General features: G+C 37.5%; 1 protein-coding gene across 1 annotated transcript; it reads left to right on the top strand.

Annotated features, from left to right (window-relative positions):
- The first annotated feature begins 3,205 nt into the window (after positions 1 to 3,205).
- On the top strand, positions 3,206 to 13,611 carry ddx54 (DEAD (Asp-Glu-Ala-Asp) box polypeptide 54). The gene is made up of 20 exons (XM_026922469.3): positions 3,206 to 3,508; positions 4,786 to 4,912; positions 5,001 to 5,071; positions 5,160 to 5,348; positions 5,431 to 5,480; positions 5,565 to 5,606; positions 5,802 to 5,897; positions 6,894 to 7,015; positions 7,143 to 7,204; positions 7,302 to 7,433; positions 8,171 to 8,381; positions 9,017 to 9,148; positions 9,413 to 9,634; positions 9,720 to 9,793; positions 10,489 to 10,701; positions 11,043 to 11,194; positions 11,729 to 11,842; positions 11,935 to 12,045; positions 12,156 to 12,244; positions 12,910 to 13,611. The coding sequence occupies exons 1-20, from the start codon at positions 3,392 to 3,394 to the stop codon at positions 13,152 to 13,154; spliced, it is 2,571 nt and encodes an 856-aa protein (XP_026778270.3). The 5' UTR covers positions 3,206 to 3,391; the 3' UTR covers positions 13,155 to 13,611.
- The last annotated feature ends 7,604 nt before the right edge of the window (positions 13,612 to 21,215 follow it).

Below are 21,215 nucleotides of genomic sequence, written 5' to 3'. Positions count from 1 at the left end.
CATGATTCTCCCTCATAATAAGAGATATGTTTACAAGGATAGTGATATAGTTCAGTCAGGATGGCTTTATTTCTTTTTAGGCCATGGTTAAGTAACAACAGAAAGGCTTCCTGTGGATTCCTATGTCCTTATTCTCTGCTGTACAGAGAGATTGTGAAAGTGAAGTGGTGAAGAACAGTAGGAGCTGAGCTGAAGGCTTTTGAAATCCTTATTAATATTCTACTCAGAGCTAAGCTGTGTGAAAATGGCGTTTTATCCACCAAACCCTGTCACAAACCATTACACCGTCAGTGGGATGCACTAGTCTTAGGAGTGAAATGCAGTTTACCATCTTTACATGTGATGTAGATTGCAAGGAGGTGGTAGAATTGGGATAAACTCACCATTCTGTTAAAAATATGTCAATTATATGTCTAGCGTACACAAGGAATTTGTAAGTCTACACGGAACATCAGCAAAAATGTCTTAAGGCTTGTGTGACCTTTCAAGCAAAGAAAAATTTATATGCTAAAGTCCAAGCGCAGCTTCTGAAGCTTTTGCCTCAGAGGTTGAAGACAGTTGAGCTGTGGTTCTGAAACGCAAAACCATCTTTTAAGAAGCTTTCTCCTTATCTAATGTCACACAGACACTTGAAAAGCCCATTTTAAATCCCTCAGCAGAAGAGTGACAGCTATAGGATATAGCTGTATAGTGCAGTATCCAGAATTCTTGATGAAGCTGCAAGAAACGGGATTTCAGGAGGGTAGCTGGAGGCACACAGAAAAGGAAATAATACGCGTGAACATAAAATATGGAATGTTCAAAGAGCTTCATGGCTCCATGTCCAAGCCTTCTGTGTATCTTAATGTGGCCACTCTGGAACTGCTCATATATATATATTGCTACCATTTCCTTCTCAATTTTTTAAATTAAAATACAACTATAATGTATTGTATTTACAGTATAATAGGATTATGGGTAACAGGGCTCCCAAGTTATTACAGGTTTTTCCTGCAAAGGATTTTTTTTATAAACAAACAATATTGTATAAGGCATAATATTGGCCTTATTAACAATCTTTTTTAATTAATAGGTCTAATATTGTTTGGGAATTGAAATCCTGACAATAAGAATTACAGGCGAGTGGAACATTTGCATACCCTTTGGAAAAAAATGAAAAAGACAGAAACATAATCTATAGTATGTAGAGTATTAGGTTTATAAACGTTTGTGAATACTGTAGTAAAAAGAGAAATATTCTCTAATATCTAACATGTCTCATATAATTATTCTCTAATAACTGACATATTTATATGTTATAACTTTGCCAGATGTCATACACTGCGTCCTTCATATCAGGTCTGGAATCCAAGAGGTTTGCAGCAAAAAGATGTTTCTGCTGATTTGTTTTTAAGGTTTTTAAAGGGTTTAGTTGTCACGTTGCAGGATGCACACTCATTTAATTTTAAACATTTCGAAATTCATTTTTGTGGATAAATTGCAAAACACATGCACTTTTCCTTTTTTTTTTTTTATTGAAGACCATGGGTATAAAAACTTTTGCCCTATTTATTTGAAGTGAATGACTGTCTATTTTAAATATACAATTAAGAAATGGTCAAATGCTAGAATGTCCACCTCTGTCTTTCATGCATTTCAAAAGACTAAAATGTATTTCAGAATATTTTAAAAACTTATATTGATACAGTGATGTGAAAATGACATGAAGAGCTGGGGGAGAGTGATTTATTTTATATGTGAATAAGTTGTTGGACCATTGATTCTGTATGTATATAGAGGTTCCTCTTGATGTAAAGCTGCTTGTTTGAAATAGTGGGATGTTTTTGTCTGCTTGTGCCTCCACCCTGTGGACATTAACTGCACTATCATTCAGCAGTGAAACCTGGATGTCACATAGACAACTTATTGTCTAAATGCAAGAATACTGACTGTTGCACTATTTGGCAGCAGCTGACTAGGCTTGGAAAACTATTTATTTTGGTACGATATGGTACGCTATGGCTGTATTACATATCGATCAACAGCTAAAAATACTCAATAAATTAATTGTAAATAAATTAATTAATAATAAATTAATATGATATCAATTAGGCTTGAACAATTTGCATTGGATTTATTAGAAAGAAACACCTGATGCTAAACTATTGGATACATTCTCCAAAAGCATACAGAGACAGTCCTACCATCCTGGGAATGAGAGGTAGACAGGACTCAAAGGTTTTCTTTGGATAGCTGAAGAAATGCCTAAGCAGGAATTTTTGAAAACAGGTTCCCTCCAGCAGGCCCTCTATCTGCTGAAACAAGGCATTTCCACCCACAGAACATATATATGTGTCCTATATATATATATATATATATATATATATATATATATATATATATATATATATATATATATAAAATACTTAATCACTTATTTCACATTACATATTTTTATTTAACTGACATTACTTTATTGAAACCTGTTTTGACTTTGACATTAAAGAGTTTTTTTTGTAATTTTTTTTGTCAGAAAAGCCAAATTATATTGACCATGATTAATTTATAAAATCAATAAAAGGGTAAAACATCCAAGGGGGTGAATACTTTTTATAGGCACTGTATATATATATATATATATATATATATATATATATATATATATATATATATATATATTTATAGGACACTTGGAGGTTAGCACTATTGCCTCGCACCTCCGGGGTTGGGGGTTTGAATCCCGCCTCTGCCCTGTGTGCTTGGAGTTTGCATGTTCTCCCTGTGCTTCTGGGGTTTTCTCCAGATACTCAAGTTTCCTCCCCCAGTCCAAAGACATGCCGTGTAGGCTGATGGGCGTTTCCAAATTGCCAGTAGTATGTGAGCGATTGTGCCCTGCAATGGACTGGCACACCATCCAGGGTGTCCCCCTCCTTGAGCCCTGAGTTCCCTGGGATAGGCTCCAGGCTCCCCGCAACCCTGTGTAGGATAAGCGGCACAGAAAATGGATGGATCTATCTATCTATCTATCTATCTATCTATGTGTGTGTGTGTGTGTGTGTGTGTGTGTGTGTGTGTACACACATATAGATAGATAGATAGATAGTGCAATTATGCAGTAGGATATAATAAGAGGAAGTAGAAATGTGGCTCATACTTCACTATAGTCTGTGTAGTTTTGCTAACTGTCCCGAAGAGGGCGCTAATGCAACAAACTGTCTGTGACGCGCTTAAACCCCAAGAAGAAGAAGAAGAACCGGACCACACGTGTTCCAAAATGTCCTACTTTACTGTTTTGGTCGTGTAGTAGTTTGTACGTCGAGTTTTAAATTATTAAATAGTTGGACGTTTATCTTTTCCTCTCGACTTCTCAGGGAGGTAGATAAATCGTGGTAGAGATATATCACAGGACACAATGGCGCAGAGAAAGAAGAGATTGTGGAAGAAGAAGCCCTCTGCACACAGAGAGCCAGACGTGGACTCAGATGGAGGAGACTTCGAGTTAGCTGCTGAAATTAAAGACGACGTTGTAGTGAGTGAATAAACACAAATCATGTTCACAAGCCTGCTGTCACCTCTCATCATCATGGCTGCTGTGTTAGGCTATATACACTAATCAGTGTGTTCATGTGTTTCCATCTGTGACAGATAGGAAGTACATTATAAACAATACAAATTGACCTATTAACTGGTAAAACTGTCTTATTTCATAAAGCACGTTGAAAAGTGAAAGACTTATACCTGCTTATAAGCTGTATAGGATTAAAAACTAATGTTAATTATGCTTATTACTTCACATAAGAAGATTTTTGGTGGAAAGAGAAGGTGTTAATGTGCTAAAATCATTCAAAATCAATACCAGGGTGCATTTACTTTTGCATTTATTCCAGGGGTTCACAAACTTTTGAGCAAACGACCCCAAATGGACATTATGAATTTTGTATGACGCCAACCCAAAACAAGCCTTCATTTTTTTTAATTTCAGATTTATAATATAGGATTGACTACAACATTTGAACATTTAATTGTATGTGAAATGTAAGTGACTAAAAACCAAAAGAATATTCCTTGCACTGACTTACCAGTCTAGTGGGAGGTATTCTGTTATTGTAGGGAAATAATCCACGCCGGAGTGGGGTGATATGCCCCGATGCGAAACATTCTGGTTTATACTTGACTCATGAATTTGTGTGCGAGTACAGAAGTAACATGAGCATCATTATTATTCGCACACATGCTGCATATCTTATGTACATCGGGAAGATTTAAAAACATCCCTGTCTGTCAGGTTTCCAAGTTGAACTGTAAAATGTTTAGCAATTTCATGCACAGGGATGTTAAACAGACTGATGAGCTCTTTATCAAAAGTATTTACTAATCTAGAGAATCCAGAAGTCTGGTACTCAAAATAGACCTTTCAGTAGGCTTGAAGGCAACGTGTGTGTGTGTGTGTGTTTTTATTCTATCATGAAGCTTGAGTTGCCAAGTTATGCAAAACATCACATGTGTCATGGTGGTGGGCTTCACGTCTGTGAAACAACTCAAAACAGCTTTGAATGAAGGCTGAGAATGATATTAGTGATCAGATATTTGTGATCTGACAAGTTTATACCAAATGACCAGAAACAGATGCAAGGCAGTTTTAGGAAAAATAAAGAAGACTCAGAAATACACTCAAACAGAGAACCAGAATGAGACTTGATGTAATTACTAGTCCTCAGAAGTGCTAATCATCATGAACCATTCAAATTCCTTAGAAGTCACCATAGATTGTAAAGTTGAAATGTTGGACTGTTTGGTTCTTCACAGTTTGGTAAAAAGCTGCCTCGCTTCCCCACGTCTTCTGATTGCCTGTCGGATGTGGAACCGGACACGAGAGAGATGGTGCGTGCTCAGAACAAGAAAAAGAAAAAGTCTGGAGGCTTTCAGTCCATGGGTATGTCCATTTGAAGACCTTTGTCAAAAAATATTACTGACTTTTACACACTGAGCTCTCACTGAAAATCGTCTTTCCCATTGCGTAGGTCTCAGCTACCCTGTCTATAAAGGGGTGATGAAGAAGGGCTACAATGTTCCGACCCCTATCCAAAGAAAAGTGAGTCCCATCTCACTCTTCATCAATCGTTTTTTTTTCCCCAGAATTTCTTGTAACCTTTTCATGATGTGTGCGTTTGTTGTGACAGACTATTCCTGTCATCCTGGATGGTAAAGATGTTGTTGCCATGGCAAGAACAGGGAGTGGGAAGACGGCTGCGTTCTTGGTGCCCATGTTCGAGAGGTTGAAGGGACCTCAAGCTCAGACGGGCGCTAGAGCTCTGATCCTCACACCCACGAGAGAGCTGGCACTACAGACCATGAAGTTCACTAAAGAGGTGACTTGAAAGCCACACATTGCGAGCTTGTTTTAGTAATTATTGCTTGCTCATTTACGAGTGTTTGTTGGTTGTTTCCCAGCTGGGCAGGTTTACTGGGCTAAAAACGGCACTAATCCTTGGTGGAGACAGGTAATTTTTTTGAATAATCATTTTGTTTGAGCAATGTTGGCTTTTAAGCAGGCATTGATATGTTTTTTTTTTTTTCTTCTTCAGCATGGATGATCAGTTTGCTGCTCTACATGAAAATCCAGACATGTAAGTGTGTCAACAAGCATTGTTAAATCTGCAAATTATTCTTTCTTTTTTGTAGCACCATTACAGTAGAAACCTTGGCACCATCTAGTTCATTTTATATTATGTGCTACTTTGAAATGATATTACATGATAAATGATATAAATGAAATTGTCACTCGTTGTAAGCTAGAACTATTCTTCCGTGTGTTTCTCCAGCATCATTGGTACTCCTGGCCGTCTGATGCACGTCGTCATGGAAATGAACCTGAAACTGCAGAGTGTGGAGTACGTGGTGTTTGACGAAGCGGATCGGTAAGCACCTAGGTCTTTCAAGTGACCCGATTTTCATGGTGTTTCCAGTGCTTTCAATACCATCCTGACTTTATAGACTTTTATAGCACAGCGCTGTTGAATTCTTGATTGGTCAGAAGGTGTTGAGTAATAATCTGTTACAGCCGCTCAGACGGTAGTTCAGAGGCAAGTTAAAACACAGGTTTAGATGAATGCATTTGTTCTAATAAATAAATAGATAATAACAAATAGATTATTTAAAAAGTGCATAATCATTGATAAGGCAGACGTTTTTGAGGAGATGTTGGTGTTCCATTTTGGAGTCTCCAGGGTCAGTGCTTTTATCTTGTTAACTTTGAAAGACAAGCTGATGCAAAAACGACAGCTGTTGACAGCTGTTTACAGCTGTTATAGTGTAACTAGACTAACTTGTTTTGCAGACGTTCCATGAAGTTCCATGATGTGTCTTGCTTTAATAAATAATTAATTGTTAGTGTTGGCGAATTGCTGTGGCATAAGGGAAATAAAAACTCCAGGGCTTACTGTTATTGGAAAATATTCAACTTTGGAGTGGTATGATGTGGCCTGATGTGGCCCGATGTGAAATGGAGTTACTGTTACTACTGCAAAGATGATTATTTTCCCATAACAGCACGTCTGTGGTGGTGGTGGCTCAACGATCAAGGCTCTGAGTTACTGATCAGAAGGTCGGGCGTTCAAGCCACCTCCAAGCTGCCACTGTTGGGCCCAAGGGGTGCTGTATCATGGCAGATCCTGCGCTCTGACCCCAACTTCCTAACAAGCTGGGATATGCGAAGAAAAGAATTTCACTGTGTTGTAATATATATGTGACAACTAAAGGCTTCGTCTTATCTTATAAGTGTTATAAGTGTTTCATTTCTCTCATTCCACAGCATTTTGCCATTTTGTCCTGTTTTATTCCTTAAGTAACAGCATTTTATTGTAAGCTACATTTTTGATTTTGTGAATCATTTGTGCTGTGGTTCTTCTCAACAGATTGTTTGAAATGGGTTTCACTGAGCAACTGCAGGAGATCATTAGACGGCTCCCTGAAACCCGGCAGACCCTTCTGTTCTCCGCCACACTGCCCAAACTTCTTGTGGAATTTGCTAGAGCAGGTTAGACCACTCACTTTGTCAGAGTTAGCAGAAAATATGCTGATTTCATGTTTATTGTGAAGAAGCCACAGTTATAAACCTGGTCTTCATCAGCACATCATAAGCATCCCTGTTCTTTCTTCCACAGGATTAACAGAACCAGTCTTGGTCCGTCTAGATGTCGACAGTAAGCTCAGCGATCAGTTAAAGGTAAATTGGAACAAATGTCAGCTGAAGGACATCTTCTTATCTCAGTATGTACTACGTCAGGCAGGAAACGAAAACCAGGTTTGTTTCTCTTCATTAGCTGTCATTTTTTCACCTGCGTCTGGATGACAAGCCTGCACTGTTGCTGTATCTTCTGCGTAATGTTGTGAAGCCTCAGGAGCAGACAGTCGTATTTGTGGCTACCAAACACCACGTGGAGTACCTCAACCAGGTAACTGATCACGGGATTTAAGGATATTATTTTACGCGTAATGCTTTGTAAAGTTCTAAAACATACATCTCTGATCTTTAAGAAAATACAGAATTATTTCTGTAAAACTAAGTAAGTAATAAAACATGTTGAGGTGTGCTGTTATAGGAAAATAATCAACGACTATAGTGATGTTAATATGGACGTTGTTCCTATAGAAACAATACTGTATTAGAATGAGCGCGTTAATATAACCCTGTGATCTGCCATGCTATGCTATGCTATGTCCTAATACGCTGTTCTTATAACAGTTCAAGGTTCTTTATTTGCCACATACATCTTACATACATGTGATGTAGTGTTTTTCCTTATTTCCTTATCCCAGAGCCAACAACAAACTAAGATATACACACACATAATAAAAACAGAGTATAATTAAAATATAGCAGACTATATAGTAATATCTAGTAGACATACAATAAAATCTAGCAGCCTATAGAGGAATGTGAATAAAATAGAATATATATATATGTATATGTATATAGAATATGAATATATAAATAGAACATGTAAAGAAAAAAATATGAAAATATACAGAGCTGTACAATGTATAGAGATATAATAAAATATAGTGTGGAAAAAATGTTTGATGCCTAAAATATTATACACATACATAGCGATTGCTGTTACAGAGAATGTCTGCCCCAGTGTGTGTTTATTATTATTATTTTTTTAATCTTTGTGTCTTTCATGACTAGCTACTGACTTCACAAGGAATCGAGTGTGCGTACATATACAGCGCTTTGGACCAGACGGCCAGAAAGATCAACATTGGTCGCTTTGTCCACCGCAAAGCAATGGTGCTGCTGGTGACGGACGTGGCAGCTCGTGGTATCGACATCCCGCTCCTGGACAATGTCATCAATTATAACTTCCCCTCCAAGGCCAAGCTCTTCCTGCACAGAGTTGGTATGTTCAGTGCACAATTAAATCAGCTTAATTGTGTAACTCGGTTTAAATCAATTTAATTGTCTATATCTGGAGGTAGTTTTTAGCTGATTATAGTGGTATGGTTTAGATACTGAAATCAGTGAGGTTTGTGGAGCCCAGAGTTTATTCTAAGGCCCAGTTTGTACTTCTGCATCCATGGTTACATAGTTGTCTGCCTTCTTATTTGCATGCAACATGAACATGTCCACTAGGGGGCAGAAAAAAATGAAACAAAGCCTTGCATTTTCCCGGAGGAGTGGACAGGACGTGGATGTGATAATGCTGAGGATCAGTAGTTCCAGGCTCTAAGTCACCAATACTAACATATTAGTTGTTAAAGAGAGCAGGTTATGGGACAGTTTGGGATTTTTCAGTTTTTGTAATATAACCCCTCCAAACTCCACCCACTGTATACCTTCTCTGAAATGAAGTTTATTTTTTACTAACAAACTTACCAAACGTTACCTACCACACTGGCTAGCTAGCTAACTTGAACTGAAACACACTTTTTTTTTTTTTTTTTTTTTTTTTTATGTTATGTGTTTTATTATGTTGTGTATGTGTGTGTATGAGCATACACTGCTCTGATGGACTCTTGCTGTTTTGTTGTGCAGGTCGTGTAGCCCGTGCTGGCAGGAGTGGCAGAGCCTTCAGCCTGGTGTGCCCAGACGAAGTGCCTTTTGTTTATGACCTTCACCTCTTCCTTGGACGACCTTTGCATCTTGCAACCATTGATCACTCACAGGGTATCTCTCCCTCTAAAAGATCCTTCTCTTAGTCCGTGCATTAGGACTCACTTGCCAATTATAGGGTGTGAATAGATATTCTCAAACATTCTTGATTTCTAAAGTTCTGTTTTGATCTTTGCAGCAAATAAGTGTCGGTTCTTTTCGGATTGGTGCTTGGACCCCAATGATCGCTGCTTGCAGCCGTATTTCTGTAGATATTTTGTTTATAATTGACAAAACTGATCAACAAGAGGCTGTCTTTTATTTATCTTCTTTGTCTAGATGCTGATGGAGTGTTGGGTCGCGTCCCACAGAGCATCTTGGATGACGAGGACACCCATGTCCTTACGGCTCATGAGAACTGTCTAGACCTTGAGAACCTCAAACGGATCTCTGAGAATGCTTACAAGCAGTACCTGAAGTCTCGACCCAACCCCTCACCAGAATCTATCAAGCGGGTGAAGAACTCCGATCTGTCCTCCATAGCTGTTCATCCACTGCTAGGTTTGTGAGTTTTATATCAGGTTGAAGTCTAGTTGTCTTGATGACCTGTCCCTGCTTAGAGTGGTATTTTCTGGCATGTTTCCAGGGTCAGGACTTGAGAAGATGGAGCTGGAGAGACTGCAGATGGTCGACTCGATCAAGGCTTACAAATCAAAATCTGTGAGTAAATAACGGAAAACTGCTTTGTCCCAAATGCAACAATTCATTCCTCATTAGTGTTCTTCAGTAATGTCTGACAATTTTAGAAAATGTTCTCTTATACCAACATGAGTTCATTTGTTATGTTTGAGGTTTCATAGGTAGTGTCAGCGGCCAAGGGTTTGTGTGCATTCCCACAATGCACTGCAAGCATATGGTAGATTTTAAAGTGCAGTGAAATCAAAATTGGGGTTTAAGGGCTTTCTGTAGAAATCTCTTTATGTAATGGGCACAAGTAGGCCGGTATAAAATGACAAAATCTGTTTTGTAGATATTCTTATTTTAATTGTACAAGTAAAAAAATCAGAACTAATTATTTCACTAGATCTGTGATTTTCTTTGCTTAAAAAAGTGACATTTTCTTTTTCTGTGGTTTATGCAATATGAGCTCCTAGCGTTACACTAGTACTAATGTTCACTCTGTCTATGGCAGTATAAAATTTTCGAATTCTGTGTGTCAATTTTAAGAAAATGAATTCAAATATAGGTAAATTGATTGAATTTAGTATTTTTCATGAATTTGAATGCATTATAATATTGGTATTAAGTTGTTGGTCAGGTCCATCCTTTCAGCACAGATACTCAGTTACTCAGAATGCCAGTCAAACATAAATAGATCTACCGTAAATAACACATGCACTACCTGAATCTCTCAGACTATATTTGAGATCAACTCCAACAACAAAACCAGCGCCAGTGAGGTAATGAGGACGAAGCGCTCTCGGGACAGCCGTCTGGTGGAAAAATTCAAGAGGACAAGAGAAGAGATGCAGGCCGAGAGTCAGCAGAACCGTCCAGCTATTCAGAACTCTGCCACAACACAACTGCACCATGGGGAGGAAGAGGATGATGATGATGAAGACCTTCAGGTGAGTCTAGAAGACAGTTCACTTTGTTTGAAAGTTTACTAAAAGTTTCGTTGTGTTCTGGGGTGTTGCATATTTATTTATGTATTTGTATTAAGTCTATACTGCTATGGAGGAGGGAATATGGGCTTGTAATATACAGTGTGAAAGAGAAAAGTGATTTTGTTTAATCTTTTTTTTGGTTTGTAAGCTGGTGGAATAATTCTGATTGATAACTGGTTTTAATTTCAGAAAATAAGTAAAATATTAGATTATCAATTTAGCAATTTTGCCACCCTAATACCAAAGAATATTATACAAAACAATGACCTCAAAAACCAGTGTGGCTCTTCTGCATCCATCAGGGTGTGTTCTCGAAAGTGGTCGGAGGAAAGAAACGGAAACAGGACGAGAACATGGATGTGGACAGACCTAAGAGCAAAAAGAACAGGCAGTCGGGTCGAGACGAAGAGTTTTACATCCCGTACAGACCCAAAGACTTCGAATCTGAAAGAGGGTATAGTTCCGATCTGCACGTTAATTTTTAATAACTCGATCAAACAAAAGCTTTTTAGAATTTTACCCAAGTAATACCCATTGAAGGATATTGAGAAAATTTTAGATAATTACAATTCAAACATATCTGAATATTCCTTTTGCATACCATTCTTTCTTTTTTTAAAAAAATTATTTCACTCACACACCTTTGCTTCTGAAGTAATTACTTATTGTTGTTCATCCATCTCAAGACCTGGATATATTTCAGTTATACAAATGAAAAATGATTTAATCTTTGTTTGAGGAGTATTGTTTGGTAAAATCTGATTTTTGGACCGCACCATACTCACTCAAGGGTTCTTTGGATAGTTAAGAGTTCTTAGCTTTCTAAAAGGGGAAACACCCTGATTTCAGCTTCTGTGTAGATTTAGAAGGGTTCCCTCAGAAGGGCCAACCAAAGAGCCCATAATGGTTTCAGATTTACCCTTTTCTTCTGAGATTACATGCTGCAGTGAGTCAAGTTGGGATTGTGTGCTGCTGTTTTTGTCCATAGACTCAGTCTTGCAGCAGAAGGCAGCTCGTTTGAACACCAGGCCTCCTCGGCTGTTCTGGATCTGATGGGTGATGAGAACAACACGCTGGACCAGCACAAGAAGATGATGAGATGGTGAGAGGAGAGACACCTTCACACACATTCAGTCAAACCCAAATCAGCCACAATACACAAGCAATAAATTCTGTCTCCTTGAATCTCTCCAGGGATCGCAAGAGAAAACGCTTCGTCCGTGACACAGGAAAAGAAGACAAAAAGAGCAAAATAAAAACGGAGAGCGGGCAAGTGGTCAGTGCCAAGAAGTCAAAGAAGAACTTGTATCCTTTTATCTGGCGTTCTGGTTGTAGTTAAGTGGATTCTGTATGAATTTTGAACGAATTATATGATGAAAATGGTGTTGAAGATTTATTCCTTCACTCTGACCCAGTTATGAGGAATGGAAGAAGAAATACAAGGTGGACGATGCAGATGATTCAGATGGAGAGAATGGAGGAGGAAGGGGACCGAAATTTGGAGGTATGAACACATTTAAATCATAAAAATATTTCAGACCATGAAAGGAATTGTTTCATCAGCTATTGAAAAGCTGTAATATAAAGATGTAGGACTGGTCACTTAATCATTTTGTGATTGGGATTTTGTCTTTTTTTTAATGAATTGAACATAATGACTGCAGTATCTTTGAGCTCAGGTTATGTCAATTCACCGGCTAATATTAAATATTATTATTCTTAATTTTCTGTCGTGCATTAAATAATAAGCTTTCGTCTTTATGCATTTATTTATTTTTATTGTCTCAATGGCTAATTTCATTTATTCGGTTAAGACTCACAAGCATTCTTATATTGATTCAGAGAATATTATACAATGTGCAAGAATTTTTAAAAATACATTTTTAAGAAATCTTATATAATATTATGAAAAATATATTACAGTGGTAAGTGTTGTCTTTTAAAGACTGTCAATCTATATTTTAAGTCATCTATGCTATGTAAGACTTAAGTCAGTAGTATTATTATTTATTTTTATTTAGTAGTAATAATTATTATTATTATTATTATTATTATTATTATTCCAGGAGAGCCGCTGTTAATGCATTATACCCAGATTTCTCTGATGGCTCTATAGTTGATTGAAAATACTGCTTCTGATGTTTAAATCTGTGTGTCTGTGTTATTAAGGTCGTAGGGGCTACCGTGGAGCGGGCTCTCAGCCCCAGAACAAGAACGGCTCACGTGTTCGTTCGGAGCTGAAGAGCAGCGAACAGATCCTGAAACAGCGTAAACGCCAGTCCAAGCAGCAGTTCCTGCAAAGCGGTGGCTTGAAGAAGCTGCGTGGCCGAAACAAGCAGCGATTAAACGATGTGATGAAGTCTGGCTTTGGCCGCGGGCGCTTCAAGAAAGGCAAGATGAGGAAGAGACTGTAAGAGCTTGTGGGGTCCAAACTCAAGCCAGAAACACAACCTAGCTTTCAACCTGCCACCAGATTTAACAAGGACTGGTTCAAAAAAACATGATGGTGAATTATTTTAGTGGATAAAGTAGGTCAAATTGGGTTCAGTGACCTCAATCTCTTAATAATTTCACCTTTTTTTTTTGTCATTTTCATAAGTTGGGCAAATGGTAAAGGGATAGCTGTATAGAGCTAGGCCATGTGACCATTTCTGGAAAATGAGACTTGTTAAAAAAAAAAAAAAAAAAAAAAAAAAAAAAAGTCTGTAAACTTTAAGAAAATCGAGCAAAGTTTGGAAACTGGGAAGATGTGATATAGCCTTCTCAAGGAAACTTTGTGAACTATATTATAACAATGTTAAATTTTTGTTATATATATATATGTGTATTTTGAAATCTATGGTCAATACAGATGCTAATGACAACAATTAACATCTACTGTGTGTTTCCTGACTGTTAGAAAAGATTGTTATTCTAGACAGCAGTCATTGGACCCGAATACAAGTCTTGGTCATGATCAGGTCTGCAGAGTTTATCCACAAGATGGCAGCAGTTGCAGTGAATACATTTTGTGCTTGGGTCCACAGGATGCACATTTTCCACCTTCTGCCAAAACGCAATACGTTTTTTTTTTTTTTTTATCCCCAGCTTTTGGCTCTGACTTTCCGACAAACAGTAATTAAAAATGTTACTCTGCATACTTCTATAAATAATCATGTTTTCACAACAAAGATCAAAACAAGCCTATGTGAGTGTTGAGGGACGTGTTGGAGGGAAAAAAAACGTAAAAATTCCTTCAGTGGAAGACGAGACTGTTGTTTCCACAGCAGAAGTATGCAGCCAGTTGCAGGACACATGTTGAGAGCTGTGGTCCATATGGATGCAGTTAGTTTAATTCATTCTTGTTATCGCTAGGTTATCTGTGCCATATCTGAGTTATGCCTATGTCTGATTTAACCCATTAATGATTAGTGAATGCCTGTCCAACTCTGACCTACAGCAGTACTGGTAAAACTACTGGTAAATGAAACTGCTTGGCCTGTGTGATGGTAGAAGCTCCTGGTAATCGTGATCGTTTGGCCACTCTGTACGAGATCTTATCTGCTTGTAAATCTAAACCTGAAATACACAAGCTTGTTTGCTGTATATCGTTAATCACAGTTGTCTTCAGTGACAAGTTACAGGAGGAAACGTCTAATACAGTGAGTTATTTTAGTTGAGCTTTTATAATCTTTAAAGTACAAAAGTAGTTTTGATGCCTAACTAGTTGCTGTAATTAATTTATTTATTCAGTAAGGAATAAAACATGATGGGGTCATGCTGACGTGTTTCATTCCTCTTTTACAACAGAAATGTCTTAATTAAAGAAAGACATCATACTTTTTTTTTTTTTAAGTCCTTTTATGCTTATATATACATAGTTGTGGAACATCCACGGACAAACAAGTCCAAACACAATGATCTAAACAAGTTAGTTCCTTTTACCACATTATAACAGCTATAAACAGCAATTCCCTTACCAGACTCTCGTTTTTTTTTCTTTTAAGTTGAAAAAAAAAAAAAGCAGTCTGTAATGTTAATGAGAAACCGGACAGCACAAACTCTTCTGTCCTGAAGACTTTCCCATGCCTGTTATTGAAGCCCTGACGCTGGAGACTCCTTCCATAAAGTTAAATAAACATCTCTTTACAGAAAACTTCATCGTATAAATGATCATACTATTTTCTTTACTATGTTAAATAATAAATAAATGTTTTAATTTTTTTATTATTAGCTTTAGATTGTGTGACCTGTCCACCATACAAGTCTCTGTGAATGATCGGTTACTATGGAAACAATAACCTACTAGAAAGAGAGCAAATAAACCTGTGATTTGCCTTGAAGACAGAACTACTATCAGAGCTGCTGTTGTAGAAACTGAATCAACAATCAGACTGGAGAATTCAACAGCACTAAAAAAAAAAAAAAAAAATTCTGGGAAAACAAGAGCAAAAAGTTCATTGAGTTGCTAAACTTCCAAGGCTAATTTTACCCTGGCAGGTTTTATGTGGGTGAAAAAAAAACATAAGCCAGCCTACTAATGTTGTACAAATAGAGTGAAATAGATTAATACAAATCTAAGTTTATGAGCTCTAATTTATTTCTTATTACTTTGTACATCATTCACTAGTTAACACTGATTATCAGTCTTATTATTTTAACATTCTTATTGTAGTGTTTTCTTCACAGGTCCTAAATTATAGACATCTGAAGGGATCAAATAAAATTAATCAAAAGGGGATCAATTTTGTCACTTTTTAAACTGGAGGATTGGCATCTAGCTCCTCTATCCTTTACTTACCATTTAGTATAACCCCCCCCCCCCCCCCTTTTTTTTTTTTTTTTTTTTTTTTTTTTTGTTTTGTTGCATTAACATATGAGTGCTAAGCTTGGTCAGGGTTGCCAGGTCTATGTCATAAATCTATCAATTTAAAACCATCCCAATGGTCCACAATATCAAAATCTAGCCCTCCCAAACCCTGTATTAGATTCCAAAACATGACAGCCATTACTAAATATACTTATATGTACACAGTAATATGATATTATATGATTATCTGACATTTGAAGCAGTATTTAAACCAAGCACCTTTATAACCACTTCTTTCATTCACAGAATTGTAAATATTGTCATAAATAAAAAGGAAAAAAAAACCCTTTGAGAATGAATAAAGCAATTCACTGATGCACAACAAGCACATCCATGCAGTAATAGGAGTCTATATTTATTTTGTATGTATGCACTACTGATATTTCTACTGATACACTGATTCTGTTAATTCCCTATGTTTTAATCATAATCACAGCCCATGTCCATATGCAATCAACTACATGTTAATTTCTAGTTTAGCAGTTTTACATGTGCATGCCAATCATCCATAGGTTCTCTTCTTGGGAAAATTTGAGTATAGCAGCTGAAAGCCCAAATTTGTACACTAACAAACAGTATGTGTAAGTCTTATTGTAGACCTCAGTATTGATCCTCAGGACAAATGCCTGTCCTTAAAGGGGGGTCCTGTATGTGAGCTATTAAAACCTCAGAGATAGGACTTAGGCCCTGAGACAGACGAGAGCGCTCTTGAGTCATCCTATCAGATTGCTTTTTTCCGAACCCCAGCTCTGTTCTAAAGTGAAGAGGAGCGACTACCTTATCATCTTTCCCATGGCTGACAGAGCGTCCACTTGAGATAGGCTGAGACACTGCTGTTCCAAACTGGTGAGACTGCCGAAAGTCAGCAGTCGATATGCGACAGGGCCGTGTGAACTGCCTTATCAAAAACTGCATAATTTGGGCATCAAGTCAAGTCAGCTTTCTGTTGACATCACATCCATTTAGTATACAGTGAGAGAAAATAATTGAGCCTCCAGAACCATTGTGCAAAATGCGCAGATATCAATTCTTTTCATTCATTCCTTTATCTTCAGTAAAGGCTTTATCCCTGTCAGTGTTGTGGTGCATACGGAGCTTAACAGTGTGTGTGAAGTGGAAATACAGCCTGCATGGATGCCATGCCATTCACACACTCTTTCACATTTAGAGTAGCCAGGCATGTTTTTTGGAGGTGGGAGGAAACGAGAGAACCCTGAAGAAACCAAAACCCAAGGAGGACACGTGAAACGCCACACAGACTGTAACCTTAACTCAGGATAAAACCGAGGACTCTGGAGCTGTGAAACGACATGCGCCATGTCAATTCCTAAGACCATAACACTACATTAAAGGGCAGAAATGTGTTCTGGAGTGACCTTCGCTGTTGAGCATCCAGCGTGCAGAGTTGTTGACACGGCATCTCAGCAGTGAACGTCTTGGGAAAGACAGGCTTTCATGTGTGTTACCTCATGGGGCATGTTTGATGGTGTTCTGGTTTCAGCAAACTGTTGAAGGTTGTTTGGGTTGCACTTTCATTGGAGACTTGATAAAGACAACTTAATTGATAGTTTGTTGACAGTTTCAGTAAGTGGAGTTAAAAAAGGCCCTCCTTAAATTCATTCTAGGATCTGTCAAATAATAATATTCTATATAACCATATCTAAAATAAAACTAAGCTTAATTAATATATACATTAACTTAAGTCTGAAATCTATGAAAATCATTATTAAAGAACTGGAAGCAAAATCATGTATATTATTCACCTCCATTTGAAATGAAATATTTTGTTTGCAGTGCAAAAATAAATTTGAATATAGTGCTTATAAGGGTAATTAAAAAAAGCAGTTCATGTTTAATAGAGATAGGGAATACAGATACATATACGAATAAGAGGAGCACTGTTATTTATTATTATTTTTTTAAGAAAGCTTGTCAGAAAGGCTCACATGGTGTGCATTGATTCGGGACGCAACAAGAAAGTCATGTGAGCAGGAGACCTTAACTTTCATGTGGGCGTGAGCATTCACGTATGAAGCTTGTGTAGTGATGCACGATGCGTTTACGTAGTAACTGCCTAGTCAGGATCGTGGTGCTTATTCATGGTGAATATTTTGAGCACTAAACAAATGCAGGTACAGATAATGCCATTGTGTTACACTCATTATGTGTTTGGTGAACTTATTAATTTTTCATCACTAAAGCACTTCACAGACTGTCAGCATCTGGATATTATGTCAGCAGCTGTGAAGTCCTCAATATGAACTCCATATTGTACTGTTGGTTCTTCACACCTTGTGTTGCCATGAGTTACTTCAAAATCCCACCCCAACCCTTCTGTTTTTGTAATAATCTTCACAATTCTTTAGATCTAATAATTTGTGCAATCTTTAGCAGGCCTAAGCATAATCAATTACAAAATCACTTCCTTTTTTGTGCTCCAGAAGTTTTTTTTCCTCTTGTCCTCATGGTGATGTGGAATCTAATTGGCACCACAGGACCCAATAAGGGAAAGTGCACGTCTATAAAGCGATGTCACTCACTATATGGAGTAAAGACTGGAGTGCTGTGAACTTAGTGGAGCAGAAGCCAATGTTTTGATGTTTTGATGACACAAGCGTGGGTTCATCTGTGGAATGTAGGTTTAGCACAGCTTTGTGGCTTTTAATGCCAGTTTTCAAAGACCTGGTTTTGGAGCTTGATCTGTGGTACAAGGTTGTTTGACTCAACAGCAATACAAATTGCTTAATTACCCAACTTCTAAGCCTGGGTTAGAATCAAATGTTTCTGGTATGCAGTCATATGCAAATTATTTGGATATATACATAATTATTCTATGTTTAAATACCATAATACATTCCTTCTAGTACTTGTACTCCTTTTATTATATTCCTTTTAAACTCTTTTTTTAAACTTTTTTTTTTTTTTAAATCGGATTTAGGTTTAGTGGTTCTTTGATGCCTTCTTTCAGCCTTATAATACGTTTTCATCCTCACGGTTTGATGATGTGCTTATGGCATACCGAACACACTGAAATCCCATTAATTCTAATAAAGCAGGGAGAAATAAAACCTTTTCTCTGGTTTCTGCTACCACCTGTCACTGACACATGAAATACGGGTTAAGCCCACTGTAAGGTAGGCTGCAGGATGGTCTGCTCAAGTCTTTCGTACCACTGCGATAAATCCTTATGCACTCTATTCAGACAGTTAAGTGAATTTGAAGCGTGAGCATTTGGTTACAGCACATGGAGAGAGAATGTGCTCTGTCTGCTTGCTGGAGTGCTCTCAGCACGCAAGGGTTTCTCAGCTCCTTTACATCCCCCTTTTTTTTAAAAAAAAAAAAAATCTTCTTTTTCTTGCTGGTTTGTTTTTCAGTTCAGGATTTTATTATTGAATTAGAGTCTACTATTAATTTTGTTGAATGCGAAGATGTGTGTAATCATTTTGGTGAAGCGCTGAAGTTTGGAGAGAATAGAGATATTTGTGAAAGGAATAAAACACAATGGGGTGTGCTGTTATAGGAAAATAATCAATGCTGGAGTGGTGTGATGTCTCCCAACATGATTATTTCCCTATGACATAACGTTCCAAAGTGTTTTATTCCTCTTATATCACAGCAATTTGTCAACACATACATTTTTAATTTATTAATAATAAATGACACAACATACTTTTTTATCCATTTATAGTTACATTTAATTGTGTAGAACATCTCGAGACAAGTTTCTATTATCACCTATGTTACAGCAGCTATAAAAGAGTCATTCCTTTACCAGCCTCTTTTTTTCCTTTCTCTTGAAATTAATAAAACAAACAAACAAACAAACAAACGAACAAACAAAAAAACCCAGCATGTCATGGTACTGAGAAATTAGAAAGGTCAACATTGTCTGTACTGAAGAGTCTCCTGTTGTGGAGACTGTTACAAAGTGCTGACACTGGAGGCTCCTTCCATAAATGTTAAATAAATATCTTCTTACAGAAAACTTCACCATATTAATGATTATACATTTTTCTTTGTTAAGAAATCTGTGCAGTATTAGGATTAGATGATGTAGAGCATCTACCATGCAAGTCCCTGTGAATGAGTTGTTGCTATAGAAACAATAATGTATTAGAACAAGTGCATTAATATAAACCTGTGATTTGAATTACAGCCGGTACTACTGGCAGAGCTGTTGATTTAGAAAATTAGAAACACCTTTTGACCAATTAGATCTGAGAATTCAACAGTGCTGTGGTATAATGTATGTTGGAGGATATACAGACTACAGGGTGTCCCAAAAGTCTCCATACACAGGGGACTCGGTTTGCCAGCACCATGTCGGTTGTGCCGTCGTCAGTGGATGTTCGTGGACATCCACTTCTCGGTTGGTCCATAACACATCCAGTCTTTTTGAATTTGTTAGTAAGTTTGGCAACAGTGTCGTCTGTGATGTGCTTGCCATGTTTCCTGTTAAAGTCCATGGCAACCTTGTGACAGCTTCCCGATCCAGCCATGAGAATGATTTCAATACGCTCTTCTTTTGTCAAATGCATTCTTAAAGGCTATCTGAAAAAAATATATACACACAATACAAACTAAATATGAAAAATTTTGGAAGACATTTTGCTAAAAAGTGTTAATTTCCCCTACGTATGGAGACTTTTGGGACACCCTGCATATACTTGTACTTTCCAACTAAAAAGCTATATTGGGTAAAAATATTGATTAAAACAACAGATTAGCACAACAGATATTCTTGAAGTAGATAACAGTGTAAATGAAGCAGGACTGATTAGTAATAAGTAGTAACTGTTGTAGAAATACTGCATGATTTACACTGCGCACTAGTGGGAAATGCTCGGGATATCATAAGTCCAGTGTTATTTTGAGAGTCCTCAGGTCACTGTTGGCCGATCAGAAAGCCCTTATAAAGACGTCGGACTGACTGGCAGAGGAAAAAGTGGGTTATCACTACACTGTCGTGCCTTGTGACACAGACTCGTTCGCATTTAGTCAACACCTTCCTCCCACTGCTCGCTGCCCCTGACTTCCTAAAGCAACCTCTAGCTTTATTGGGTTCTCCTCACGCATCAGAGCCTGGAAAACAAGTCCCCTCTCTCATCTCCATGTGGCTTATATTATTCATAAGAAATGATGGGCCTCTGGTTTGGCCATGCCAATGTCAGGCTCTTAGGTTGTTAATGGCTTTTCAGTGTTTTCCAAGCTCTTCCTGCTTTTATTTATTTATTTATTTATTTATTTTTTAAAGATGATTGTATGGTAAGTCCTGGTGCACTTTGATGCTGGGATATGGTTAAATTTATTTACTAAATTCACACTCTGTTAATGCTGCTGTTTGCTTCAGAGGTACTGCTTATGTAGTTTCATTTCTTCCTGTTGCATTCTGGTTGAAGGCTGAGGTAAACCTATAAGAGAAAAAAAAAACATATTACATTTTCCCCTTCATTCTGTACTCAGTGTATTTATAGCTATTTGATTTTTCTGGCTATGTGTCTTATTTAGCAATACAATCTTGAGACACCAAACTCGACAGCATTTTCTTCACTCACCCTCAAACCTCTTAGTCATGCACCAAGTGAACTGGAACAGTTTAAAATCACAGGTCACAGACTTTTTTCCC

Source organism: Pangasianodon hypophthalmus, chromosome 27 (genome assembly GCF_027358585.1).
Source record: "Pangasianodon hypophthalmus isolate fPanHyp1 chromosome 27, fPanHyp1.pri, whole genome shotgun sequence".
Taxonomy (NCBI): domain Eukaryota; kingdom Metazoa; phylum Chordata; class Actinopteri; order Siluriformes; family Pangasiidae; genus Pangasianodon; species Pangasianodon hypophthalmus.
This window is presented reverse-complemented; position numbering and strand designations above follow the sequence as displayed.